This window comes from Mauremys reevesii, linkage group 25 (assembly GCF_016161935.1).
Source record: "Mauremys reevesii isolate NIE-2019 linkage group 25, ASM1616193v1, whole genome shotgun sequence".
In the NCBI taxonomy this organism is placed as follows: Eukaryota; Metazoa; Chordata; order Testudines; family Geoemydidae; genus Mauremys; species Mauremys reevesii.
This window is the reverse complement of record NC_052647.1, coordinates 19,965,383-19,992,690: the sequence shown is the minus strand read 5'-3', so window position 1 is coordinate 19,992,690 and position 27,308 is coordinate 19,965,383. Positions and strand designations below refer to the sequence as shown.

The window sequence follows — 27,308 nt, the reverse complement described above, 5'->3', positions numbered from 1 at the left end:
AGGTTGCTTCATTGGCAAAAAAGAAAAGTGTGGGGGGGGGGGGGGGTTGTGGAGGCGGTGCCGGGCCGGCGCAGAATCAGCGCGAGGGATCAGCCAGTAGCACATGGAGGGGAGGGAGAGCAAGGGGCAGCGTGCCAGAGAGAGGAGAGAGGTGCATGGGGACGGCCGGATAGACAGACACACAGACAAGGTGGGTGAGGTAATAGCTTCTATTGGACCAACTTCTGCTGGGGAGAGAGACCAGCTGGGAGCTGCCCGGAGCTGCGGGTCCTCAGAGTCCACAGCTCCATACAGGGGAGATCGGGAGATGTGCCTGGGGAGAGAGAGATGGGGGGGGGCGGTGTATGGAGATAGATAGGCAGGCATGGGGATAGATAAACAGATTAGATAGATAGAGGGGGGTGTATGGAAATAGACAGGCATGAGAATAGATAGATAGAGGGGGTATATGGGGATAGATAGATAGAGGTGGCATATGGGGATAGACAGGCAGGGGGATGGGTAGATAGATAGAGGGGGTATATGGGGGTGGATAGATAGATCGAGGGGGTATATGGGGATAGACAGACAGACAGGCAAGGGGGATGGGCAGGCAGGCAGGGAGATGGGGTGATAGATTATGGGGATAGATAGAGGGGATGTATGGAGATAGATAGATAGGCAGGCAGGCAAGGGGGATGGACAGGCAGGCAGGGGGGTGGGTTGATAGATAGAGGGGTATATGGGGATAGGAAGGCAGGCAGGGGGGATGGGCAGGCAGGCAGGGGATGGGTAGGAGGGGTGGGGGGGGGATATCCATCCATCCCCATATACCCCCTCTATCCCACCCACCCCGTGCCTGACTGTCAGGCAGGGGGGGGGTAGATAGATAGAGGGGGTATATGGGGATGGATGGATAGATAGATAGGCAGGAAGGCAGGCAGGGGATGGGCAGGCAGGCAGGGGATGGGTAGATAGAGGGGTATATGGGGATAGATAGATAGGCCGGCAGGCAGGCAGGGGGGATGGGTAGATAGAGGGGGTATATGGGGATAGATAGATAGATAGATAGGCAGGAAGACAGGCAGGGGATGGGCGGGCAGGCAGGGGATGGGTAGATAGAGGGGTCTATGGGGATAGATAGATAGGCAGGAAGGCAGGCAGGGGATGGGTAGATAGAGGGGTATATGGGGATAGATAGATGGGCAGGAGGGGATAGGAAGATAGAGGGGGTATATGGGGATAGATAGATAGGCAGGCAGGGGATGGGCAGGCAGGCAGGGGGATGGGTAGATAGAGGGGGTATATGGGGATAGATAGATAGATAGGCAGGAAGGCAGGCAGGGGGGATGGGCGGGCAGGCAGGGGGATGGGTAGATAGAGGGGGTATATGGGGAGAGATAGATAGGCAGGAAGGGAGGCAGGGGGGATGGGCGGGCAGGCAGGGGATAGGTAGATAGAGGGGTATATGGGGATGGATGGATAGATGGGCAGGAGGGGATGGGTAGATAGAGGGTATATGGGGATAGATAGGCAGGAAGGCAGGCAGGGGATGGGCAGGCAGGCAGGGGATGGGTAGATAGAGGGGTATATGGGGATAGATAGATAGATAGGCAGGAGGGGGATGGGTAGATAGAGGGGGTATATGGGGATAGATAGATAGGCAGGAAGGCAGGCAGGGGGGGATGGGCGGGCAGGCAGGGGGATAGATAGATAGGCAGGAAGGCAGGCAGGGAGGATGGGCGGGCAGGCAGGGGGATAGGTAGATAGAGGGGGTATATGGGGATGGATGGATAGATAGATAGGCAGGAGGGGGATGGGTAGATAGAGGGGGTATATGGGGATGGATGGATAGATAGATAGGCAGGAGGGGATGGGTAGATAGAGGGGGGATAGATAGATAGGCAGGAAGGCAGGCAGGGGATGGGCGGGCAGGCAGGGGATAGGTAGATAGGGGGTATGGGGATGGATGGATAGATAGATAGGCAGGAGGGGATGGGTAGATAGAGGGGGTATATGGGGATAGATAGGCAGGCAGGCAGGCAGGGGGGATGGGCAGACAGCGTACGGAGAGAGAGAGGAGCAGAGCTTTAGAGTAGCCCCAAGGAGAAATCCCAGCGCTGGGGACACGCGGGGAAGGAAATAAACAAAGCCAAGGCAAAGGTGCCACGTGAGGGCGCCGGGACGGCAGCGCAGCACCCAGCTGGCGAGGGCGGGATCGGGCGGGGAGAAGAGAATTGGGCCGGTCGGTGGGGAGGGACCGGGCGCCCCGGGGCTGGCTCGCTGTTCCCTCCGCGGCTGGTGACAGGTGAGTGGAGCGAGTCGTTTCCATCCAGCCTGGGCTCCTGGCTGGGGGGAGGAGGCAGCAGGCGGGGCCGGGGGGCGATGCTTGGGGGGGGCAGCCCCCCAGTTTGGAGTAGCTCCCCGGGAGAGGAGCGGGAACCCCAGGATGGTTGATCTGTTTGCCCGCGCACGGGGGCTCAGTGGCTGGGAAGTGCCAGGGGGGGCACAGGGCATTCGCACCTGTTGGTTTGATGTGTGCGGTGCTGGGAGGGCACCAGTCCCACCTGGCCTGGCACAGGGCTCTGCCAGCCCGAGGTCATCGCTCATAAAGGGGCTGCGTTGCGGGGAGAGTGTAGTGGGAGCAGGCAGGAGTCTGGGCACTGGGGTGAGGGTATGAAGGGATCTGGCACTGGGGTGAGGGGTGCAGGAGGGGCAGTGTGGTGAGGGGTTTGAAGGGGTCTGGATATCGGGATGAGGAGTGTGGGGGTATCAGGGTGAGGGATGCAGGGGGTATTGGGGTGAGGGGTGCAGGAGGAGTCTTGCATTGGGTGAGGGGTTTGGGGGGTGTTCAGCACTGGGGTGAGGGGTATGAAGGGGTCTGGGTATTATGTTGGGTATCAAAGAGATCTGATATTGGGGTGAGGAGTAAGAAGGGGTCTGGGTATTGTGTTGAGAGGTACCAGAGGGTCTGGCATTGGGGTGAGGGTACAAGGGATATTGGGATGAGAGGTACCAGAGGGTCTGGCATTGGGGTGAGGGTACAAGGGATATTGGGGTGAGGGGTACCAGAGGGTCTGGCATTGGGGTAAGGAGTACAGGGGGTGTTGGAGTGGGGGTGCAGGAGGGGGATTGGGTGAGGGGTGCAGAAGTTCTGCAATCCCCTCACTGAATCATCTCTCACCCAGTATTGCAGTGACCCAAACAGGTGCAGACAGACAGACTGACCATGGGCTCAGATGGGTCCATGTCCCTCTCTGCACATCCCCAGCAGAACTCCCATATCCTGCCCCCACCCCAACCCCCCCAGACCCATGTTAGCCAGGCGCCAGTGCTGGACGTTTCATGCCGGGCTGGTTCCCATGCGTGACTGAGCCCAGGACCTACTGACCCACTGAGGGGGGCTGCTCTGCTCCCTGCTGGCACGGCCTGCCGTGCTGGCGTGGGGCCCTGCTCAGCTGTCACTCCAGAATGGCGAGGGCAGACAGACATGGGGCCAGAGTTACCCCGAGGGGGGGGGGGGTGCTTCAGCCAGCGCTCGTGCACTGGGGCAGAGTGGGGGAATGGATCAGCCCATCGCAATCCGCACTGGACACCTGCTTACTAGATAGAGATGGACACATTGGACGGGGTTAGAATCACAGAAAGGGGAGAAGGAATGGGGGAGGGGGGCTGTTTCGGGATGTGCAGGAGACAGAGCAAAATAGTGTCACCTGGACAGCCCAGCCAAATGATGGTTAAGGGGGACGAGAGTGAGATTATCTATCTATCTATCTCCAGCTCTCCTCTCTAAACTTCCTCAGTATATCTATATCCCCATGCCCCCAGTGGTCATTATTTGCAGGCTGTGAGCATCCCGAGAGAGAGAGAGAGGAGACCTGCCACTCAGTATAAGGGGGTGATAAGGAGCGGGGTGTGGGGGAGTAATGTTTACAAAGGGGGAAATGAAGCATTGGTTGTGGAGAAGTGGGATCGGCCTGGCTGGGGAAGTTCCTTCGCTTGGGGCATTTGAAGCCAGGCTGGGAGGGAAGTTAATACAAGTTCAGTAGGAAAGGGCCCTGCTTGGCTGGGGGTGAGGAGCCTGTCAGGATTTCTGGCCTCCGGGTTCCCTCCCAGGCTCTAGTTGTGACCCCCTTCCAGGCCCCGATGCGCCGCTCACACTAAGCCGCACGTGCTGCCCCAAATGTCAGTCAGCAGCCTCAGGGAGAGACAGACCCACATGGAGTCTTGCCTGGGTGGCCCAAAGCCTAGCCGAATTTGCATACACAGGGCTTGCCAGCCAATCACAAGCCTGGCTGGCAGCCATTGGCTCACCCGATGTGGAAAGGGCGTGGCAGGCGCATTGCCTGGGAGCTGGGGCATGGAGGGGGAGACTGGGAGGATCTGGCCCAGAGGTGCCTGAAGGCTCTGATCTCCTTGGGCTCTGAGTCCCATGTGCTGCTCCGAGCCAACGTCCCCTCCTGTCAGCCCCAAGGGAGCCCAGGGGCAAGCGAGCCAGCTTCCAAACTGATTCGCGCATCGTCCGTAGAGTCATGGCTGGATCGTCCCCGCAGGTGACGGGTATCACAGACAGGATGATCCCGAGCTGGGCCTAGGAGCTGCTGGGAGGGGCACGAATGGGGCAGGATCCCACTGCATCCACTCTGCTGTCTTGTAGCCCTGGGGAGTCAGGAAGCTGCCGCTGCTCCGCTGGGAGATCGAGTGCCTTGATGTGTCATTGCTGGAGGATTTTGCAGCCAGGCTGTAGTGGCAGATCAGGGTATGGGCAGCATGTGCCGTGCGACTCCACCACCTGTGGCGCAAGCTGGTGTAAGACCTCTCCCCTGCCCCCGTTTCACCCCGTCATTACTCATCGTCTGATGGGTCTATTTTTAGACCCTAAGCACCTGATAGCAGGGAACCATGTCTATAAAGTGCCCTGTGCCTTTTGAGACCTCTTTAAATTATAGCAATCCCCCCCCACCCACACCAGCTGTGGTGTGGGTGGGATGAGTCCAGGAAGCACCGCACTCAGCCAGCACCTTCCATCTGAGGATCTCAGCACTTTGCAAAGAGTAATTAATTTAGCCCCACCAGCTCAGAGCATTATCCCCACATAACAGATGGGGAAACTGAGGCACAAAGAGTTCCCCCCCGAGAGACTAGGACTCAGGAATCCTGATGCCTAGCCCTGTGCTTTAGGCTCATGCTCTATCCTTCCAGGACTGAGACTAGAAACCAGATATCCTGAGTCCCAGAATCTGGGTCTAACCACTGCTCTGTCACCCCCTCCCAGAAGCAGGAATTGAACCCAGGAGGGCTGATTCCTGGGCCTATGCTTTAAACCCAAGACTGGCTTCCCTGTCCTCCAGCAGGCTGGGGGAGTTAGCAAGCCCCTAAGTTACCCCTGGAGCCCAGCATGGAGAATTAACCCTGTGCGGGCCAAGCAGCTTTCGGTTTTGATGTCATTTGCAGAGAGAAGCTTGTCAGCAGGCTCAGCGAGGGAGAGCAAACGCGGGAAACAATCCCCTTTGACCCGGCCTTTTGGTGACCCGTTGGCTAACGCGCCGCCCGCCTTCCCTGAATGAGCCGGACCCGCCTGAGACAGGGTCAAGGCTTGCAATGTGCTTGTAAGGGTCTGTAATGATGGCAGGGTGAGACGGGTGTCTTGAGGTGTAAAGAAAGAAATAAACCATCCATCCATCCATCCCCATGTCTGTCTATCTAGCTATCTAGCTATCTATCAATCATCTATCTATCCTCATAACCCCCCCCCCTTGTTCCCCCACTCCCTCTGCCTCCACTGGATCTATCTAGGGATCGATATGGGATTTCAGTGCACAGCTGCCATTGAAATTCACTGGGATTTGTGTACCTAACTCCCCTAGCCTCTGTGGACAACCCCAGCCTCCCTGTGGATTGTCTCAGCAACAGGATCCCTGATATTGCTCATCGGATTTATACTGAGAGTTACCATCGTGGGTCCCTCCTCCCGGCTCTTGGTGGTCCTGAGCAGCTGCCCCCGCCTGCGCCGGCCCTTGTGGGGCAGGGGGGGCAGTGGTGGCCTTACTGTTCTGGTCAATGGCTGGGTTGGGAGGGTGTGTGGGGGTGTCAGCTCCAGCCTGGGCGATGCTGGTCCCACCCGGTGACGTGGCATGGCCTGTGGTGAGGGCTTCCCCTGCTACCTCAGGGAGGGGAGCAGCCAGACGGGGCCGGCTCTTGGTTCCCGCACAGCCGCCTGATTTCCCGGGAAGCCTGCTGCGCTGCATGCTCAATGAGCTGAACTCCAGCACCTGTGTGGGAGAGAGCCTGGCACAGCGCTGCCATCTCCCACTGCAACCTCGGCCGTCCACAGGGCACGGGGGTGCGCACACACACTGAGACACAGCTACACACACACAGAGCTATGCCCCGACACACAGCCACACAGAGAGCTATGTACACACAGCTGTACACATAGCTACACACTAATACACAGCTACACACACATAGCTACACCCTGACAGAGCTACACACACAGAGCTACACCCTGACACACAGCCACATACACCCTGACACACAGCCACACAGAGAGCTATGTACACACTGCTGTACACATAGCTACACACTAATACACAGCTACACACACATAGCTACACCCTGACAGAGCTACACACACTCTGACACACAGCCACACACGCAGAGAGCTATGTACACACAGCTGCACACATAGCTATACATTAATACACAGCTATGCATACACATAGCTACACCCTGAGATACAGCTATGCACACATGGACACAGACAGCTACTCACACACAGCTATGCTGACACACAGCTACAGACACATAGCTACACACAGACACACAGCTACATACACACAGACACAGTTACACACAGAGCCACAACACACACAGCCACACCCTGACACACAGCTACACACACACACACAATTACACACAGAGCCACACCCTGACACACAGCTACACAGATACACTGCTACACACAGAGACACACATTTACACACAGCCACACACACACACTGACACACAGCTACACAACACACAGAGGTACACACACAGCTAGGCACATACACAGTTACACACTGGCACACAACTACACACACAGAGCTCCACAGCTACTAACACACACAGCTACACCCACCTCAGCACACCCACAGCTACAGGAACACAGCTACCCGCACACACGTACTCCCACGAACACATGCTCGGGGGCGCTGCGCCGGAGGGCCCGCTGCAGGGAAAGATCCCGAGATGCACAGGCTCCAGTCGCTTGGGCTAAGGACACACGTTCCCTCCTCCCCCCCGCAGTTCTGGTGCCAGCACGATGGTGCTCCAAGGGTGCATCTCACACCTGGGCCCTAGTGCCCGGAATCACTGCCAGCCCTGAGCCAAGCCCCTGACGCCCCAACCACTAGGCCACACTGCCAGGACTCTTCCAACATGGCCTCCCCCCCCCCAATGCAATGGGTCTGTAGTATTAACTGTCGGTGGGACCTGCCCACCTGCCCAGCTAGAGGCAGGGACACCCGAGGGACCAGCCAAGGGGCAGGTCGGGGACTTCAGCACCTTGGAGAGAGACCGGCAGGGACTCAGGCAGGAGCAGAGGCGCTCCTGGGCTGTCTCCCCCCGCCACTGCCACCGCCTCTCCCATGGGTACAGTCAGTGGGAGGCGAGGTGCCTTCTCCCTGGGCACGCCTGGCACGTTCAGTAGCATGGTGGGTGCCGTCCACTTGGGGATGCTGGCAAATCCAGTCCTATGGCAGGTGCCCAGAAGCGGAGCGGGCAGGCGGGCGTTGAATACACCTGGTTGCCCCCAAGGGGGCTACGATTTCCAGTGGGATCCTATTCACAAGGATTTTTCTTCCCCGCCAGGCCCTGTCTCCCCCAGGCCCTGCCGGGGACGCCCATCGACCGCCAGCCCAACGGGTGCGGGGGCGGCTGATGCCCAGAGCCCGCCATGGCCTGCCTCCATGATACCCGGACCCCCTCCCCGTCCTTCGCCAGCTTCAACACCATCCTGACGGAGAGCTCCCTCCGTAAGCTGGACCCCGATGCCTCGGACTGCACCCCCGAGAAGGACCTGACGCCCACGCAGTGCGTGCTGCGGGACGTGGTGCCCATCGACGGGGGCGGCCGCAGCCCCACGCCCAGCGAGGAGACGCGCGAGCAGTTTGCCAACAGCGTCCTGCAGCTGCACGAGAATGAGGCCGGCGGCGGGGGCGGGGGAGCCGGGGCAGGGGCCGGGAACCCCGAGATGCGGCACACTCGTTACCACGCCGACCAGGTCCGGATCCACTGCCAGACGGGCAGCGGCTTCCTGGAAGGGCTCTTCGGCTGCCTCAGGCCCGTCTGGAGCATGATTGGCAAAGCCTACTCCACCGAGCACAAGCACCCGCAGGAAGGTGCATGGCCCTGGGTGTGGCGGGGAGGGGCCTTAATGGGACCCGGGGCAACGGGCTGTAGGAGCCAGCCTGGCCTGGCCTGGTGACCAGCTGGGGGCGCTGATGGGCTGCTCCAGCTCTAGGCTGGATTCTGATCTGACCTGCACCGGGGCTCAATCAGGAGCAGCTCCATGAAGTCACTGGGCCCGATCCCCAGTTGGTGTAAATCAGCAGAGCTCCATGGGAGTCAATGGGCCTGATCCCTAGCTGGTGTAAATCAGGAGCAGCTCCATGGGAGTCACTGGGCCCAATCACCAGCTGGTGTAAATCAGGAGCAGCTCCATGGAGTCATTGGGCCCGATCCTCCAGTTGGTGTAAATCAGCAGAGCCCCGTGGGAGTCACTGGGCCCGATCCCGAGTTGGTGTAAATCAGCAGAGCTCCATGGGAGTCACTGGGCCCAGTCCCCAGCTGGTGTAAATCAGGAGCAGCTCCATGGAGTCACTGGGCCCGATCCTCCAGCTGGTGTAAAGCAGCAGAGCTCCATGGGAGTCACTGGGCCCGATCCCCAGTTGGTGTAAATCAGCAGAGCTCCATGGGAGTCACTGGGCCCGATCCTCCAGCTGGTGTAAATCAGCAGAGCCCCGTGGGAGTCACTGGGCCCGATCCTCCAGCTGGTGTAAATCAGCAGAGCCCCATGGGAGTCCCTGGGCCCGCCGGTGTAAGTTGTCTGTCCTGTAGTGCCATTAGAGTCACAGCATGGCTCTGTCTCCCTCTAGTGGCTGGATCATGTAAGGCGGTTTCTGAGGCTGCTCTTGCAGCCAGCTGAGCCACGCTGGCTCCTGCCCGTGGAATCCAGGGGGGTCCGTGTTTGATCCCAGCTGCCCCCTGGGACATCGCTGCAGGCCGTGCTAGGACAGTGCTGCTCTCAGTGTCGATTCAGAGTGTCCTACGGAGCCCCCCAGGGAACACAGGGAAGAATCTTGCCCCATTGGAATAGTTACAGGCTGGGCCCTGGCCCCTACCATCCCCATGTGCTCGGCTTTGTCTCTGGCTGAAATGCAGCCACCTCTGGGGGGGAGACACAGCAGCTGTTTAACCTGCCAATGACCTGCAGCAGTCCAGGGTGGGAAGAGAAGATGCAGGACGTCCTGTTCCCGCGAATCTGCCAGGGAGAGGGGATGAGATGTAGGGGGCACAGAATGGAATTCTCCAAGCCAGGGCTCTGGGGTGAATTCCCCAGCTCTCGAGGCGAGTACCGAGGTCTGTGGTCAGCGTCTCCCCGGCAGGTGGAGGAGGAGGAAAGATTAGATGGGGAAATATCAGCTCCCATGAAGTCTCTCTTCCAGAGTCTAGCCCTACCCAGTCCATGTCCCCCCACAGCTCTGGCCTTCCCTGCCCAACCGGCCCTGCTCCCATCCCTCGCTCCAGTTCTGCCCGGCTGGGCTCCTCGCCAGGCCTCTTGCGTCTGTGGCTGGGGTCAGACGAGGGGGTAGGAGGACAGGGATGGAGGCCGGGCTGGCCCCGAGCCCAGGCTGGAGCGGGAGCTGCTGGCAGCATTCTCCCAGCATGGCCCTGCCAGTGGCTTCCCTGCAGCAGTGAGCACGTTGGCAAGCGTGAGTGGGTGTGAGTGAGCATGACGAGTGTGTGAGCCTGGGAGTGTGTGTGTGTGTGTCTGGGAGCATATGCATGTGAGCCTGGGAGAGTGTGTGTGTGTGTGTGTGTGTGAGCGGGGGAGTGTGTGCGTGCAAGCCTGGGAGTGTGTGTGTATCTGTGAGTGTGTGCCTGGGAGTGTGTGTAAGTGTGATTGTGTGTGCTTGTGAGCCTTGGAGTGTGTGTGTGTGTACGTGTGTGTGTGTGCCTGAGTGTGTGTGTGTGTGAATATGTGAGCATGTGCATGGGAGCATGTGTGTGTGAGTGTGTGTGTGTGTGCATGTGTCTGGGAGCGCGTGCATGGGAGCCTTGGAGAGTGTGTGTGAATGTGTGCGTGTGCCTGGGAATGTGTGTGTGAGTGTGCATGAGTGTGTACATGTGAACGTGTGCGTGTGCCTGGGAGTGGCTGGGTGCCTTTCTGAAGGTGGCAGGGTGTGTTAGTGTGCATGGAGGATGTGATCATTTTAGTGTGCGTGCACCTGTGTATCTGTGTGTGCAGCTGTGAGTGCCTGCATGTGTGTTAGTGAGTGAGCGTGCAAGGGGCATGCACCTGGCACACCGTGGGCAGCTCCCCCGGCCAGGCAGCCAGCTGCCCCTGTTTGGTGGCAGAACCAGCTCCGACGCTGTCACGTCTGATCCATGACAGTGAACCCCCACTCCCACGAATGCACCTGAAGGCCCCGATCCTGCGCAGACAGGGAGATCCTGGGGCGGGGGGCGCTCTGTGTTTCAGTGGGGGAGGGTGTCACGGCTTGTGTCTCCAGGTGGGGCTGTGCCCATGGCTGTGTGCAGCTCCCTGGCCCACTGGGCCTTGCGCTGAGCCCCATGTGGGGAGCAGCCTGGGCCCCACAGCACGAGGGATTCCGCTGGGACACGTGTTTGCAGCAGGCCACTCTAGCGGGGTCTGGGGCCTGCGAGATACCAAAGCCCTGGCTGGAGCCTGCCCCACACCCTCCCAGGTTCTGGCCTGTCAGGGGCCGCAGCTCAGAATGGGGAGGGGCTGGGTCACGCTGGCCCTGTCAGCTCTGCTGGGGGAGGGGTCACAGCTGCCACAGGGAGGGAAGCAGGAGAGAGCAAAAGTGCACTGCCGGAGTTGACAGGTGTGCAGGAATTGTGCATGCACACTCACATGTGCACACACACATGCACACATGTGTACACATGCACACGTGTGTACACATGCACCCCCACACGCATGAACTCACACGTGCTTGCACACACACACTAACCACAACCCAGGGACTTGCCTGCAGGTTTTAATCACCCAGATGTTCCTCTTTCTCTTTCTGGCGGCTGGCGGTCTCACCCGAACTGGAACGCGTGGACGCGAGGCTGTGCCCAGAGTAGTGATGGGGACATGCCCACGGGGAGAGAATCTGGATTCTCCTGCTCCACAAGCACCTGCCATTGGAGCAGGAGACTCTCCATGAGCTCTTAGCAGGGTAGGGCCTATGGCACACAGCAGGACAGTGCTGATTCCATCCAGCAGAGGGCGGCAGTGCCCCCTCCCCCGACACAGAGTTGCAGGTTCACTGCGGTCACACTTTATGACCCAAGAAGGCTGGGAGCCGCTCTGCCTCAGCTTGGCAGGTGCCTGGGTGGGGGTGGGGAGGGGCTCCGGGTCCTGCGATCCCCTCACCCGTGGCTGTTTGGTCCTGATTCCTGGGAACTGATTCCGCAGAGAGTCACTAGGGAGTGGTGCCCAGGGCAGGTGGCGCTGGCTCTGGGACTCCCCCAGCCCATCTCTGTGCCCAGGGCAGGTGGCACCGGCTCTGGGACTCACCCCTGCCCCATCCCTCCAGACACGTGGGAGGTGCCGTTCGAGGAGATCCTGGACCTGCAGTGGGTGGGCAGCGGGGCGCAGGGCGCTGTCTTCCTGGGGCGCTTTCACGGGGAGGAGGTGGCGGTGAAGAAGGTGCGAGACCTCAAGGAGACGGACATCAAACACCTGCGCAAGCTCAAACACCCCAACATCATCACCTTCAAGTGAGTATGGGGGAGGGGGCTCCTCAAACAGGGGGAGAGACCCCTCAGCGCCCCCCATGGTGCAGCACTCACCTGGGGTGCACAAAACCCAGGGCACGCCTCCCGGGTAACCACAGTAATGCACACGCATGGGATGCAGGGTCCGTGGCCCTGCCAGGCTGTGCCCACCCCCACCCCCCATTTGCATCCCATTGTATCTGGGCATGCAGTGGTGCCCGCTCTCTAGGAGGGGCACTCACCTTACAGCTGAGGCCAGGATGGGTGAGGGGCGCAGGGTCCCCTGGGAGGGGCAAGGCCAGGATGTCCCCACTGGGCCCAACTAGACAGGCATCTCTGCCCAGCTGGCACCATCTCTTCCTGGCCTTGAGGTGCCACCTCCTGCCCGGCTGGTTCCTACCCAGCCCTGCTCTCCTTCCCCTCAGGGGCGTCTGCACCCAGGCTCCTTGCTACTGCATCATCATGGAGTTCTGCGCCCAGGGGCAGCTGTATGAGGTGCTGCGAGCCGGGCGCAAGGTCACCCCCTCCCTGCTGGTCGACTGGTCCATGGGCATCGCGGGCGGCATGAACTACCTGCACCTGCACAAGATCATCCACCGCGACCTCAAGTCACCCAAGTAAGTGGCAGCAACGGGAGCTGGCGGGGGGTGGGGATGGGCATGGGGCCTGCAGAGGAACGAGGGGCACAGATGGACATGGGGCCTGCAGGGGAGGGGGCACAGATGGGCATGGGGTCTGCAGAGGAATGGGGGGCAGGGTGGGGCATGGGGCCTAGAGGGAAGCTGGGATGCACATGGGATCCGCAGGGGAGGCGGCACCCCCTAGGCAAGGGCAGAGGCCCATCACCCCCAGCCTGCGCGAACCCGCCCATCTCTTCCCCCTGCTGGTGAGTGCAGGGGATGCAGCCTGATCTATCTCCAGCATGAGCCATTCCCAGCCCTGCCACCCCCACTTTGCTCCCTGGGGGGCCTCCAAGGACCCAGCACCTGGGGTAACAAGAGGCCTCAGGGACTGCCCCCTGCTGGTGGAGGGGATAGCACCCACCACCCTGCAATGCCTCCTGCTGGTGGAGGGGATAGCACCCAGCACTGCCCCCTGCTGGTGGAGGGGATAGCACCCACCACTGCCCCCTGCTGGTGTGGGGGGGATAGCACCCACCACTGCCCCCTGCTGGTGGAGGGGATAGCACCCACCACCCTGCAATGCCCCCTGCTGGTGGAGGGGATAGCACCCACCACCCTGCAATGCCCCCTGCTGGTGGAGGGGATAGCACCCAGCACTGCCCCCTGCTGGTGGAGGGGATAGCACCCACCACCCTGCAATGCCCCCTGCTGGTGGAGGGGATAGCACCCAACACTGCCCCCTGCTGGTGGAGGGGATAGCACCCAGCACTGCCCCCTGCTGGTGGAGGGGATAGCACCCCGCACTGCCCCCTGCTGGTGGAGGAGATTGAATCCCTCACCCAGCACTGCCCCCTGCTGGTGGAGGGGATAGCACCCCCCTACCCATGCTGACCCCCTCTGCCCCCCACCCAGCATGCTGATCACCTACGATGACGTGGTGAAGATCTCGGACTTCGGCACCTCCAAGGAGCTGAGTGATAAGAGCACCAAGATGTCCTTCGCCGGCACCGTGGCCTGGATGGCTCCTGAGGTCATTCGCAATGAGCCCGTCTCTGAGAAGGTTGACATCTGGTGAGCATGGGAGGCTGGGTGGGGAGGGATGGGGGGGAAGGTGTGTGGGGGTCTCCGAGCCCATGGCAGGGACTGGGGAGGGTCGGAGTTGAGAGGGCTCCTGGCCTAGGGCAGGAACAGGGGGCAGGGGTGGGGGTGGAGGAAGAGATGGGGGTAGGACTTGGGTTGGGGGTTCCATCCCCTGCAATGGGGGGAGGGGGCAGGTGGATCCTGGGAAGAAGATGGGTCAGGAGAGGGAGCTGGACTCCAAAGGGTTACAATACCTCAGTTTCCCTCCCCGCAGCCTCTCCTCCTGCCCTGCAGCACCTTGAGGTGGGATTTGAAGGGGGATTTGGGGAGGGCCCACAGAAGTACTAGATCTGGGGCAGCTGGAGGGGTCAGTGCGGGGCAGGAGTGTTTGGAGCTGGGGGAAGCTTGTCCATGGATTGTAGAGTTCTCCCTGGCCTGGCCTGGCCAACAGTGGGTGTGCGGGGACGGGGGACACCCTGCTGGGTCCAGATGATCTTCCCAGGCTGGCAGCAGCTGCCTCCTCTGCCCATTCACCTGGTGCCTTGGGGGCCATGAGGGAAGACGGAGGGGCTGGGAGGGAGAAGCTGATTCTGGTGCCCCCACTACTGGAGAGCTCCCCACATCTGCTGACACTTCCCCCCCAGGTCCTTCGGGGTGGTGCTGTGGGAGCTGCTGACAGGCGAGATCCCCTACAAGGACGTGGATTCCTCGGCCATCATCTGGGGCGTGGGCAGCAACAGCCTGCACCTGCCCGTGCCCTCCGGCTGCCCCGACGGCTTCAAGATCCTACTGCGCCAATGCTGGTGAGTGCCCCCAGTGACCCCCCAATGACCTTCCAGTGCTGGTGAGTGCCCCCAGTGACCTCCCAATGACCTTCCAATGCTGGTGAGTGACCCCCAATGACCTTCCAGTGCTGGTGAGTGCCCCCAGTGACCCCCCAATGACCTTCCAGTGCTGGTGAGTGCCCCCAGTGACCCCCCAATGACCTTCCAGTGCTGGTGAGTGCCCCCAGTGACCCCCCAATGACCTTCCAGTGCTGGTGAGTGTCCCCAGTTACCCCCAAAGACCTTCCAGTGCTGGTGAGTGCCCCCAGTGACCCCCCAATGACCTTCCAATGCTGGTGAGTGCCCCCAGTGACCCCCCAATGACCTTCCAATGCTGGTGAGTGTCCCCAGTGACCCCCCAATGACCTTCCAATGCTGGTGAGTGCTCCCAGTCACCCCCCAATGACCTCCCAGTGCTGGTGAGTGACCCCCCCCAGTGCTCCTCCAGTGTTGGTGAGTGCCCCCAATCCCCAGTGCCGTGAGTGCCCCCAGTGACCCCCCAATGACCTCCCAGTGCTGGTAAGTGCCCCCAGTGACCCCTCAATGACCTTCCAGTGCTGCTGAGTGTCCCCAGTGACCCCACTAATGACCTTCCAGTGCTGGTGAGTGACCCCCCAGTGCCCCTCCAGTGTTGGTGAGTGCTCCCAATCCCCCAGTGACCCCACCATTGCTAGTGAGTGCCACAGTGCCCCCCCAGTACTGGTGAGTGCCCCCCAGTGACTCCCCAGTGCTGGTGATTCCCCATGACCCCGTGTACTGGTGATTACCCCCCAGTGGACCCCCCCAATGCTGGTGAATGCCCCCCAGTACTGGTAAGTCTCCCCCCAGCATCCTTCACAACAGCCCCCCTGGTGCTGGTGAGCCTGGCCCCAGTCCCCAAGCTGGCAGGAGGCAGGACCCCCGTGGTTCACCCTCCCAGGCTGAGCCCCCCATGCTGCCCCCACCCCATTACCATGTGGGCCAGGTGCAGATTCAGCCCAGAGTGGAGCAGTTGATGCCCCCCCTCCACTCCTTCATTCAGCTGTCCACTCCTCCCCCAGCCAGCGCCACATGCTGGGACTCGACCCCATCGCCTGTAAGCCAGGTGCCCTATCACCCCATACAAGCCAGAGGGGCCCAGGCTCCCTGCTGGGGGTCCCGCGCCTGCCCCAGGACCCAACCCTGCCTCTGCCCCCCAGGAACAGCAAACCCCGCAACCGGCCGTCCTTCCGCCAGATCCTGCTGCACCTGGACATCGCCTCGGCGGACGTGCTCTCCACGCCCCAGGAGACCTACTTCAAATCCCAGGTGGGTCCCCCACTGCAGCCCCCATGCATCACCCAGCCCCCCACCGCTCTCCCTTCCAGCCCCCTGCTCCTCCTTCCAGCCCCCATGCACCCGCCCAGTCTCCCACCGCTCCTCCTTCCATCCCCCATGCACCCGCCCAGCCCCCCCACTGCTCCTCCTTCCATCCCCCATGCACCCGCCCAGCCCCCCACTGCTCCTCCTTCCAGTCCCCATGCACCCACCCAGCCCCCCACTGCTCCTCCTTCCAGCCCCCATGCACCCGCCCAGCCCCCCCACCGCTCCTCCTTCCAGTCCCCATGCACCCGCCCAGTCCCCCACCGCTCCCCATTCCAGCTCCCTGCTCCTCCTTCCAGCCCCCCATGCACCACCCAGTCCTCCACTCCTCCCCCTTCCATCCCCTGGCTCCCTCTTCCAGCCCCCATGCACCCGCCCAGCCCCCACTGCTCCTCCTTCCAGCCCCCATGCACCCGCCCAGCCCCCTCCGCTCCTCCTTCCAGCCCCATGCACCCGCCCAGTCCCCACTGCTCCTCCTTCCAGTCCCCATGCACCCACCCAGCCCCCACCGCTCTCCCTTCCAGCTCCCTGCTCCTCCTTCCAGCCCCGTGCACCTGCCCAGTCCCCACCACTCCCCTTCCAGCCCCTGGCTCCCTCTTCCAGCCCCCATTGCACCTGCCCAGTCCCCGCTCCTCCTTCCAGCCCTCATGCAACCGCCCAGCCCCACACTGCTCCTCCTTCCAGCTCCCATGCACCCACCCAGTCCCCACCGCTCCCCATTCCAGCCCCCATGCACCGCCCAGTCCTCCATTCTCCCCTTCCATCCCCTGGCTCCTCTTCCAGCCCCCATGCACCCACCCAGCCCCCTCCCAGCCTCCCTACTCTGCATTCCAGCCCCCCATGCACCTGCCCAGCCCCCCACCGCTAATCCTTCCAGCCGTCGTCCTTCCAGCCGCACTCTCCCCTCGCAGTCAGTGCTGTCCCCAGTACCCCAGCAGGGGGTGCTGTTTGGAGGTTTAGCCGTAGACTCACACTCCCCTCCTCCCCCCTGGTGCTTATTGAAGCCCCCAGGGTCCTGTCCTGGGGCCGGTGCTGAGGCCCGTGTCGCCCCCTGCAGGCCGAGTGGCGCGAGGAGGTGAAGCTGCACTTTGAGAAGATCAAGTCGGAGGGGACGTGTCTGCACCGGCTGGAGGAGGAGCTGATTAACCGGCGCCGTGATGAGCTCCGGTCAGGGGGGGCCCGGAGCAGGGGGGCATCCCACTGGGATGGTGGGTGGGGATGGGGCAGGGATCTCCATGGCAGGGGGATGTCCCGTTCAGATCAGGGGGCAGGGCAGGGCTTGGGAAGGCACAGGGCAGGGGTCCTCGGAGGGGAGGGGGTGACGTCCCATTCTGACGGGGGAGGGGGACCTTTGGCCCCACCTCCAGCTGTGTGATTGACAGCTCCCCTGCCGCCCCCCGCCAGGCACGCGCTGGACATCCGGGAGCACTACGAGCGCAAGCTGGAGCGGGCCAACAACCTGTACATGGAGCTCAACTCCCTCATGCTGCAGCTGGAGCTGAAGGAGAAGGAGCTGCTCAGGTGAGGGCAGCCCCCAGCCTGGGGGGTCCAGCCCCCTATTACTGCCCCCCAGGAGAGGCCAACCTGCCCATCACCACCTCCTGCAAGGATCCAGCCCCCCACAATCACTGCCCCCTCAGGGATCCAGCTCTGCATTACTGCCAATCTAGGGGGCCCAGCCTGCCCATCACTGACCCCTGGGAGATCCAGCCCACCCACCCCCATCACTACCCCCTGCAGGAATCCAGGCCCCTATCACTGCCCACCTGGGAGATCCAGCTTCCCCCCATCATTGCTTCCTGGGGGCCCAGCCCCCCATCACCACCTCCTGTGGGAATTGACCCTCTTATCACTGTCCCTCTGGGGAAATCCAGCCCCCCATCACCACCCACTCTGGGATCCAGTCCGCCATCAGCACCCCCTGCGGGGATCCAGCCCCTCCTATCGCTGCCTCCCCGTGGAGCCCAGCTTGCCAATAACTGTCCCCCAGGGGCTCCAAGCCCCCCATATCCAACCACCAGGGGGATCCAGAGCCCGATTCCCATCCCAAACGGGGGGTTCAGCTGTCCGATCTCTGCCCCCCAGGGGATAGCCTAATCCCCCAACACACACGCATGGTCCCCGAAGGGCTGGCTCTTGGGGATTCCCCTGCCATGATCTCCCACCTGCTGAGTCCAATGAACTCAGTGGAGCTCCCACTGATTTACACCAGCTGAGGGTCTGGCCCCTGCCCCTGCAGGTGTCGGAGGAAGGAGTAAATGTTCTCCTCCCACCCCCACCTCCACAACCATCCTCGGGCCAATTCCTTCCTGACCTTGGAGAGGGACAACTTTATGCCTTGGAGCATGAGGGTGAAAGAGCATTAGTCTGATCTGGGCAATGGTGGGGAGGGTGCAGTGCCTGGACTGGGGCTGAGTATGACGGGGACAGTGCCCAGGCCAGGGCTGAGTCTGACAGTGGCAGTGCCCGGGCCAGGGCTGAATCTGACGGGGGCCAGGCCTGGGCCAGGGCTGAGGTGTCATGCCTGGGCAGAGCTGAGTTTGGCGGGGGCAGTGCCCGGGCAGGGCTGACTCTGACGGGGGCAGTACCCGGGCAGGGCTGACTCTGATGGGGCCAGGGCTGAGTCTGACGGGGGCAGTGCCCGGGCAGGGCTGACTCTGACGGGGCCAGGGCTGAGTCTGACGGGGGCAGTGCCCGGGCAGGCCTGACTCCGATGGGGGCAGTGCCCGGGCAGGGCTGACTCTCTCTCCCTGGCAGGCGGGAGCAGGCGCTGGAGAAGAAGTACCCGGGGCTGTTCAAGCCGCATGCATCGCGCAGTCTCCTGCACGGCAACACGGTGGAGAAGCTCATCAAGAAGAGGAACGTGCCCCAGAAGCTGTCGCCACACAGCAAGCGGTGAGGGGCCCGGCCTGGGGCCGCAGCCACACCCCTCACCTTGGGGTGGAGGCGGGGTCAGGACTCCTGGGTTCTGGCCCTTGCTCACTGTGTTATGAGGAAGGACAAGCCCCTTTCCCTCTATAATGACCTGGGGGGTGGGGGCTGTGAGGTGGAATCACCACTAGGCACCTGGGGGGAGACTGAGGCTCAGGGAGGTGTGGGAGGGAGATGGGGCAGGGCTGAGGCACAGGGAGGTGGGGGAGGGAGGGGCTGAGGTAGAGGGAGGTGGGGGAGGGTAGATGGGGGCTGAGGCTCAGGGAAGTGGGGGGAAGGAGCTGAGGCTCAGGGAGGTGGGGAGGGAGATGGGGGCTGAAGGTAGAGGGAGGTGGGGAGGAGCTGAGGCACAGGAAGGTAGGGGAGGGAGCTGAGGTAGAGGGAGGTGGGGGAGGGAGATGGGGGCTGAGGCTCAGGGAAGTGGGGAAGGAGCTGAGGCTCAGGGAGGTGGGGTAGGGAGATGGGGGCTGAGGTAGAGGGAGGTGGGGGAAGGATATGGGGGGGCTGAAGTACAGGGAGGTGGGGGGAGACAGCTGGAGGGGGGGAGCTGAAGCACTGGAGGTTGGGGGGGTCTGCGGCTCAGGAGGGTCGGGGGATGGGAAGTGAGGCACAGGAACATGGGGGAGGGAAGCTGAGGGGGGAAAGGCGTGGGGGGGGAGCTGAGTTGGGGGAAGCTGGGGGGGGGGCTGAGGGATTGGATGGGGGAGGGGCACTTGGCTTGGGGAGAGTGAGGAGATGCAGGAATGGGGACAGGGAAGGCACCTGGGATCAAAGAGGGGGGGCACAGGAAGTGGGGCGGGGAAGGGTGCAGGGCTTGGGGAGGGGGAGGGGCGCAGGGACTGGCCCCCCCTGACCCACGCCGTCCCCCAGGCCGGACATCCTGAAGACGGAGGTGATCCTGCCCAAACTGGACTCGGCCATTGCCCAGGTGTCGATACCCGCGTGCCAGAAGGTCCCCACCTCCCCAGGCCGGAGCCGCCGGGCCAAGCCGCGCTACCGCAAAGCCAGCGCCAAGGGCAGCTGTGGGGAGCTGGCAGGGCCCCGGGCCCCGGAGCCGGCGGAGGTGGGGCAGCAGCCGGAGACCCCTGCCTTCCTGCGCGGGCTGCAGCACGACCTGCTGCGCCGGATGTCCTCGTCCAGCCCGGACCTCATCAACACCACCCTGGAGGCTGAGGCCAAGAAAGAGGGGGCCCCTGCCGGGCCCGAGTCGCCCCCAGCCGAGCAGCCCCGCAGCGAGACCCCCAGCGAGGACACGGCCTCGGTGCCCTTCTCCAGCAGCCCCGACTCGCCCTCCTCCAAGCAGGGGGCCGTGGGGCCAGCGGACAAGAGCCACCGGCTGCTGGGCCTAGCCCAGAGGCTGCAGCCGGGCGAGGAGCCCGACAAGGAGGCAGGCGTGGCGGGCAAGGTGGGCAAGGCCTGTGGGGTGCCGCCGCAGCACCTGACGCCCGCAGAGCTGCTGTACCGAGCGGCCGTGACCCGGAGCCAGGTGAGCGCGGCTCAGCGGGGGCGGGGCGCCTGTGTTGATTTCAATGGGTTGACTGTAGGGGGCAGTAGGGGACGGTTGGTTGTGAAGCTGCTCGCCTGTCGGGGGTGCATGCAGCATTGGTGGGACCGGACCACTGCACCCAGCTCTGGGGTGTGCGTTGGGTGGGGGAGATCGGAGGAGCCGCAAAACTGGCCGCAGGCTGGCGAAGATGCTGGCAGCGAGGGGCTCAGCGAAATGTGGCTGGAGACATGCCTCCACCAGGGCTCCTGGGCCCTTCGCAGGGGGGACCAGGCACTGAGGGGCTCCTCAGACGAGTGGGGACCAGGCAGGACGGGAACCAACAGCTGGAGTTTAAAGCCACCAGCGTCAAAGGAAGTATTCAGCCCCAGTTTGTCCCGGGGCGGGGCGGGGCGATGAACCATGGGGACACGCTCCCGGGGTAAGGAGGGGGGACGGTGTTCTCCAGCGTTCGGAGGCTGCAGGCCCAGCCGGACTGCCTGTGGGGAAAGTGAGTCAGAGCCAAGTTACTGGGCTCCTGAGGGGGCTGACGAGGGGGAATTCGCTGGCCTGGGCTACCTGGTTTGGCTTGTTCCCCCCCATCCCTCAGCATCCCCACCCCTGTGCCCTGCCCCAATCCATCAGCTCCCCATTGCTGTGGATCCCCAGTCCCTCAGCCCCTCCTTTCCACAAGCCCCATGCCCCTCCCCAGTCCCTGTGCTATCCCAGGCCTGGGCTGGCCCCACAGCTCTGCCGGTGTGCCACAACCCTGACACGCCGCCTCCTGCTAGCCCAGCCCTGGGAGTCGCTTTCGTTACCGTCCGAGGTCTGGGCAGAGTCAGTAGGTTGCTGGCTCTCACGTGGCCGTTCTGGCTGGAGACAGGCCCTGGGCGGGTGGCGCTGGCTCAGCCTCCTGTGCCCACGGGGTTCACAGCAGCCCGGGCGGGGGGGCGGGTCCGGCTAATGTGGCTCTTCTCTGCCGTCTGCTCGCCAGAAGCGAGGGGTCTCGTCCGAGGAGGAGGAGGGAGAAGTGGACAGCGAGGTGGAGCTGCCGCTGAGGCAGAGGTGAGTACGGGCCTGGGCTCCTGAGCCTTCAGCACCATTGCTCGGCCATGTGGCCTTTCTCCCCTGCCACTGGCCTGCCGTGCCTGGTGGGCCCCGGTGCAGGGCAGGGGTCGTTGTGGCACGTGGGTGTTTGTCACCCTCTGTGGGGCACTGTAATAGTGCCGGCACCTGCTCGTTGTGCTTAAGACCATGGCTAATGGTCCTAGTCGTTAGAGCAGGGCGGGGTTGGAAGCCAGGATGCCTGGGTTCTTTTCTCAGTTCCGGGTGGCTAGAATGGAGGGAGCGGGGGCTACACACCCCGAACGCCTGGGTTCTATCCCTGGCTCTGTCACTGACAACGCCCCCCCCGCTGGTGGGTGATGGGGGGCTGCTCTGCTGACAGGTGGCCCCAGGGGCTGAGCCAGCGCCAGTCGCTCTCCACCTTCAGCTCAGAGAACTTCTCGGACGGGGACGGCGAGGAGGGGAACACGAGCGACGCGTCGCCCAGCGGCACGCCCGACGTGGCCAGCACCCACACGGGCGAGCGCTCCGACGACATGCTCTCGCAGAGCTGCGAGATCCCGCTCGACGCCCTGGCCCACTCCGACGGCCTGTCCGAGAAGGAGGCTGCTGTGCGGCAAGTCAAGAGACAGCTCAGCGCTGAGCAGAATGCCGCGGAGGTGAGTGAGTGCCCCCCCGGCTGGGGGCTGCGGGGTGCAAGGGCTCAAGGAGGGTGGGGGTCCCTATACCCCTCAGCTGGGGGCTGCGGGGTGCAGGGGCTCGAGGGGCGGTGGGGTCCCATGTGCCCCCCCTGCTGGGGGATGTGCGGAATGCCAGGGGGCTGAAGCGGGTGGGGGTCATAAGAGCGCCCCTCTTGGGGACTGTAGGGGGATACAGTGTGTTCAGGGGAGGGGAGTCCCAAGTGCCCCCCCTGCTGGGGGATGTGGGGACTGCCAGGGGTTCCAGGGGACAGATTCCCGGGGGCTCCAAGAACCACTGGGTTGGTGATGCCCATAAGGGTGAGCCCCGGGTTCATCAGGACTTGCAGTGGGGCCCGTCTGCGCAGGAGATCACATTGGGTGGAGGTGGAGCAGCGGTTTGGTTTGGTTTGGCATTGGAGGTGGGGGTGCCAGCTCCCCCCCTTCCCCCCATCTGTGCTCTGATCTCGCCTCTCCCCCGGCTCCGGACCAGACCCCCTCCGTGTACGAGGACTCGGACTGCGACAGCGCCGAACTGGACCACTCGGGCAGCGGAGACACGCACAGACTGCCGGCCGCCCCCAGCTCGTGATGCCCCCTCCCCGCCCCAACGAGGTTGTACAGACCCCCAGATATTTATATAAATAATCTATAAATCTCTATATAAAGCTATATAATGTATAATCTACCCAGAGGCAGCGCTGGAGCCAGCCGGAGCGGCCCATGCACTGAACTCACCTCGGTCCTGATGGACAGACTGAGAGGGCCGGGGGCCTGGGGGTTCGCCTTGTACAGCTGGAGACCAAGAAATGCCCCATGGCGTCGGACTCCTGGCCAGAAGGGCCCAGTGGCACTGGCGCCAGCTCAGCGCAGGACCGGCCCGTGATGGGCAGTGTCTGGGAACAGGCCCAGGATGCACCGGGGCAGCGGCTGGGATGCGGAGGAGCATAATCCCCCCTATCTGCAAAGGTGAACCCAAGAGAGGCGAGACGTGGTGTTTTCCCGGCGCTTCGCCCGAGCGGCCCCGTTGGCAGGCTGGGTGCGGCCGTGAGCTCGGCAGGAGCCGGAGAGGGCGGGCAGGCAGCGTGGGACCCTGTGGGCAGAGGTGTGCAGGTTGCTACGTCGCGGAGATCGTGTGGAAGCTCCTGCGAGACCAAAGCCCAGCAGAGCAACCACCCACCCCCAAAATCTGCCCAGCGCAGCAACGCACCCTCGAGCCGACCTGCCCCCAGGGGCAGAACTGCGATCCCAGGCTCCTGCTCCCAGGCAGACCCTAGATCCAAACCTCCTGCTCCGCAGCAGCCGCCCCCGCAGCTCAGCACCAAGCAATGCTGCCCCCGCCCCAGGCCGCTGCAGCGCTGCCGGCTTTCGGGCCAAGGGAGGGCGGGGGTGGCCGCGCTGCCTCCTGCTGGTACCCACATGCACTGCACTTTTTGTTGGTGTTAGTTTATTTTAAACGAATGTTTACATTTGCACTTGTGTCCTGGTTGGAACAGGGAGGGGTGGCGCTTGGGGGGGGTGGGACTTAAAGGGTGGACTCTGGGGCTGCTGACTCCTCGGAGCCCCTGTTGTGTGGGGGGAGGCAGTCCCCCCTTCCCCTGTTTATGTAGCTGGGTCCCTCCCGCAGGGCTGTTTCTCAGGTGAAAGTCCCGTCCCCCCCAGCCCCCCTTTCCTTCCGGAATGGTTTGTCCTCGCTGCTGCGTGTTTGGCTCCGTGGACACGCCCCCCCCCCCCCCATAGTGCAGGTGTGGGGAGCAATGAACCCGGCATGGGATCAGTGTGGGCTGCCCCCCACACCCCAAACCCCAGGTGACCAGACAGCAAATGTGAAAAATCAGGCTGGGGGGTGGGGGTTAATAGGATCCTATATAAGAAAAAGACCCCAAAATCGGGACATCTGGTCACCCTATTGGGCTGGCTGCTGTCATGCTGGCAGAGCCCCATGGGCCGGTTGGCCCCCGTCAGAACCCCCCTGCAGAGCCAAAGGCCCTGTGCCGCCCCTGCCCTGAAGGGGGGGTGGCTCAGGCCCTAGGGGGAGGGGCAGAGCGCTGGCTAGCTGGGGGTGGGGTTTGGCGTAGCTCCTGCCTGGTTTTTAGCCTTGCTTGATGGGGCATGTTTCAGCTGGCACCTCCTGGGGTTTCTGTAGGTCCTACATAATCGCATTACAGAGGGAAATGCAGTGGGCATTGGCGGGAAACCCCTCAAGGCCACCGGGGCTAGCCCCACACCCCATCAGTCAAAGCTCCTAGTTTCCCTGGGTAGCTCCTGGCTGGCCTAGGGTCCCGGCAAGGGGGCAGGCAGTGGGGTGCGGGGCTGACAGCTAAATGCCCCCAATCCCATGTAGCACATTCACCAGCACTGGACTAACCTGCCCCACCCATGCCTGCTGCCTGGCCAGCACAGCTGTGGGTTGGGCTCCCCTGATGCCCAGGCTCTGGGGAGGGGAGGGGGGGTTTCTGGCAGGGTGCTGCAGGGCCAAGTTTAGGGTCACCGGATGTCCTGATTTTATAGGGACAGTCCTGATTTTTGGTTCTTTTTCTTGTATAGGCTCCTATTACCCCCCCAGCCCGATTTTTCACACTTGCTGTCTGGTCACCCTAGCCACGTTTCCCACCCTGTCAGGTTTGTGGCTAAGGCGGTGGCGGCCTGTGGGCCAGCAGCCGTGGCGTCTCCCCACAGGCAGGCCCAGCCGGCTGGCGCATGGAGCTTTGCAGCTGCATGTTGCTTTCTGGCCACAGAGACGCTCCCCCCCCCCAAAAAAAAATCCACACTGGGCCCCGCCCAGCCCCCAAAACAGGGGAGGCCACTTGCCTCTCGCCTGCCCCTTGTGGGGGAAAGGAGCACGTTTTGTCCGCTCAGAGAGAGTCCCTGTGGCTAGATCCCTTGCCTGGGGCCCTGCTCTAGCTCTGCCATTGGCCTGCTGGGAGACCTCAAGCAAATTGTTTCCCCTTCCCCTTGCCTCAGTTTCCCCATCTGTACAGTGAGGCTCATGCTAGGACCCTGCTGTACAAAGACAATAGCTGGGTATTAAATCAACAAAGGGGCAGGAAGGGAAACAGAGGCCCAGCGAGGAGCCTTGTCCGGAAAGGGTCACCCAACACGGCAGGAGCAGGCCCCACAGCCCAGGCCAGTGCTCTAGCCACTAGCCTATGCTGCCTCCCATTTGTTTGTAGCAATTCCTTCGGGGACCGGCAGAGCCAGCTGCAGCCCTTGTGCGCCAGCAACCAAGGCCCCCAGCCGCCTGAGGGACCAGGGGAGAAAGAGACCGTGGCCAAGGGGTAGCACTGAGTGACATGTTTTGACCCAAACTTTTTGGGGGGCACAGGGCTGAAAAATGCAACTTTGGGGTCATCCAAGCGGTTTGCCAAGTTCTGTTGGAGTCACCAAATTTGCGCCCCCACCCCAAGAAAAAAATCCAGGAAAAAGGGACATGAAACATTGACTTTTTGGTCCCACATCCCACCCCCCTCTGGCCCAGCCCTAGGGTGGCACTTGACCCTTTGGTTCTCCTCAGTGGCCTGCTCCCGCCCCCCCCGCAAACATCTGCTTCTGTCTCCTGGCCATGCACTGTGCTTCAGGGCAGCAGCTAGGGGGCAGGGCTGAGAGCACCCCTTGGACCCAGCCTAAAGGTGGTCACTTGTGCAATGGCTCTGCCCTGCCAGCAGAGGGAGTTGGGAAGGAAAAGGCTGGAGACAGATTTGCTGATCTGCCATCCTCACCTGCCTCCACCCCAGCAGGCACCTGCCTGTTCACCATGTGCAGAGGATGGAGCACTACATGGCCCAGGGGGTGGGTGGGAGAGAGGAAGCCCCCTTCCTTCCAGCAGTGGGAAAGGATTGAACAGCAGGTGCACAGCCCTGCCCTAGGCTCTCCAGGTAGGCTGGCTGCTAAGAAAGCTCCATCAGGGTAGAGCTAAGCTGTGCCAGGTGACAGCAGCAGCTGACTGTGCTCTTGGACAGGGCAGGTGGCAAGAACTGCACCCAGGCTGTTCCGGTCATGGCTGCAACAGTTGCAGGCAGGAGGAATTGCTGTCGGCCCCTGGGGGACAGGCAGCCAGACCTGTAAGCCAGTTGCCATGTAGGCTGCTAGCTGTGCACTAAGCTCTCTGTACAAGGGCAGTTTTCTAGCACTTTGGGGTGGGGTTTCAGAGCAGCTCCAGCAGAGACAGCACTTGGTGGATTTTGAGAGAACTCCGCTCCATTTGAGGTGGTGTTTAAAGCCACACCCAGCTAGTCCTGCTGCATTACAACACTGAGCACTGCATGGGGAAGATCTGATGAGCAGGAAGCCACCTGGACCTTTTAGTCTTTAGCCTGCAGCTTGCAGCTGCAGCCCTCACCCAGACTTGCTCCACAAATCCCCATTCACAGGTGCTTTCCAGAGAGCTAAGTTCTTCCCTCCAGCCCACTGTCCTTAACACAAATCTCCCCACCCCCCACCCCTTTCCTGGAGGATGGGAGAGAAGATAGAGTCAGGGGGAGCTCCCATCCTACCCCACTGCTGTCATTCTTCCTGTGGAAGGCACGTTCTCACTCCCAGGCGAAGCCATACCTCGATACCTGTTCTCTACACCTCTGACATACATCAGTGTAAGATAGCTGCTGGATGTAGTCTGTCTGTACCGTTCTACCACTGCTAGATGAGTAATGACACCGCCGATTTCAATTAAAGACCATTTTGTATGGAAAGTGCGGGCAGGTGTGTTATTGATGCAGCAGGGCTGGGAAGGATGGTACCCCACTGGCCATGAATCTCCTTGTGCCACAGTCTGCAGCTCAAGTCGGGGCTAAGCCTGGGCATCAGGCTCCCACGCTATTTTCAGTAAGGCTGAAGACAGAAGGCCCAGAGCTTTGGCATTTTAGCCCTGTGCTTTGCTGGGGCAGGCAAGTCTAGCACTGTTCTTGGGGTGACGGTGAGTGTAGTAAGGCCTGTGCCCTTGGCCCCAAAAGGACAGATGAGGGGAGGGGGAAGGAAGATAGCTCAGTGGTTTGAGCCCTGGCCTGCTAAACCCAGGGTTGTGAGTTCAATCCTTGAGGGGGCCACTTAGGGATCTGTGGCAAAATCAGACTCGATCCTGCTAGTGAAGGCAGGGGGGCTGGACTATGACCCTTTGAAGTCCCTTCCAGTTCTATGGAATAAGGAATATATATATGGAGAGATACCTCCCAGAAACTGCCAGCACAAGGCTGTTTGAGCTGGGCCCAGGCCACACCCCACCCTTTAAAACCAATGTTGTCTGGGAGAGGAAGCCTTGCCCTCACCCCCCCGCAAGGGGAAGGGAGTGAGTCTGCAGTGTGTAGTCTAGCCC

At 62.1% G+C, this 27,308-nt stretch overlaps 1 protein-coding gene across 1 annotated transcript; it reads left to right on the top strand.

Moving 5' to 3' along the window:
* Nucleotides 1-72: 72 nt before the first annotated feature.
* Nucleotides 73-23,475, top strand: MAP3K12 (mitogen-activated protein kinase kinase kinase 12). The gene is made up of 14 exons (XM_039514387.1): nt 73-190; nt 7,834-8,363; nt 11,796-11,979; nt 12,402-12,593; nt 13,512-13,670; nt 14,324-14,482; nt 15,682-15,790; nt 16,902-17,011; nt 17,249-17,365; nt 18,602-18,739; nt 19,646-20,261; nt 21,253-21,323; nt 21,706-21,982; nt 22,494-23,475. Exons 2-14 carry the CDS (start codon nt 7,919-7,921, stop codon nt 22,590-22,592), a joined length of 2,676 nt encoding a protein of 891 aa, XP_039370321.1. The 5' UTR covers nt 73-190; nt 7,834-7,918; the 3' UTR covers nt 22,593-23,475.
* The last annotated feature ends 3,833 nt before the right edge of the window (nt 23,476-27,308 follow it).

Bases quoted from the DNA above. Each gene is read 5' to 3' on its own strand.
- MAP3K12 (XM_039514387.1), top strand. From the start codon at position 7,919: ATGGCCTGCCTCCATGATACCCGGACCCCCTCCCCGTCCTTCGCCAGC. The intron at 8,364-11,795 runs GTGCATGGCCCT...CCATCCCTCCAG, and splicing joins GCACAAGCACCCGCAGGAAG to ACACGTGGGAGGTGCCGTTC. The intron at 14,483-15,681 runs GTGAGTGCCCCC...TCTGCCCCCCAG, and splicing joins ATCCTACTGCGCCAATGCTG to GAACAGCAAACCCCGCAACC.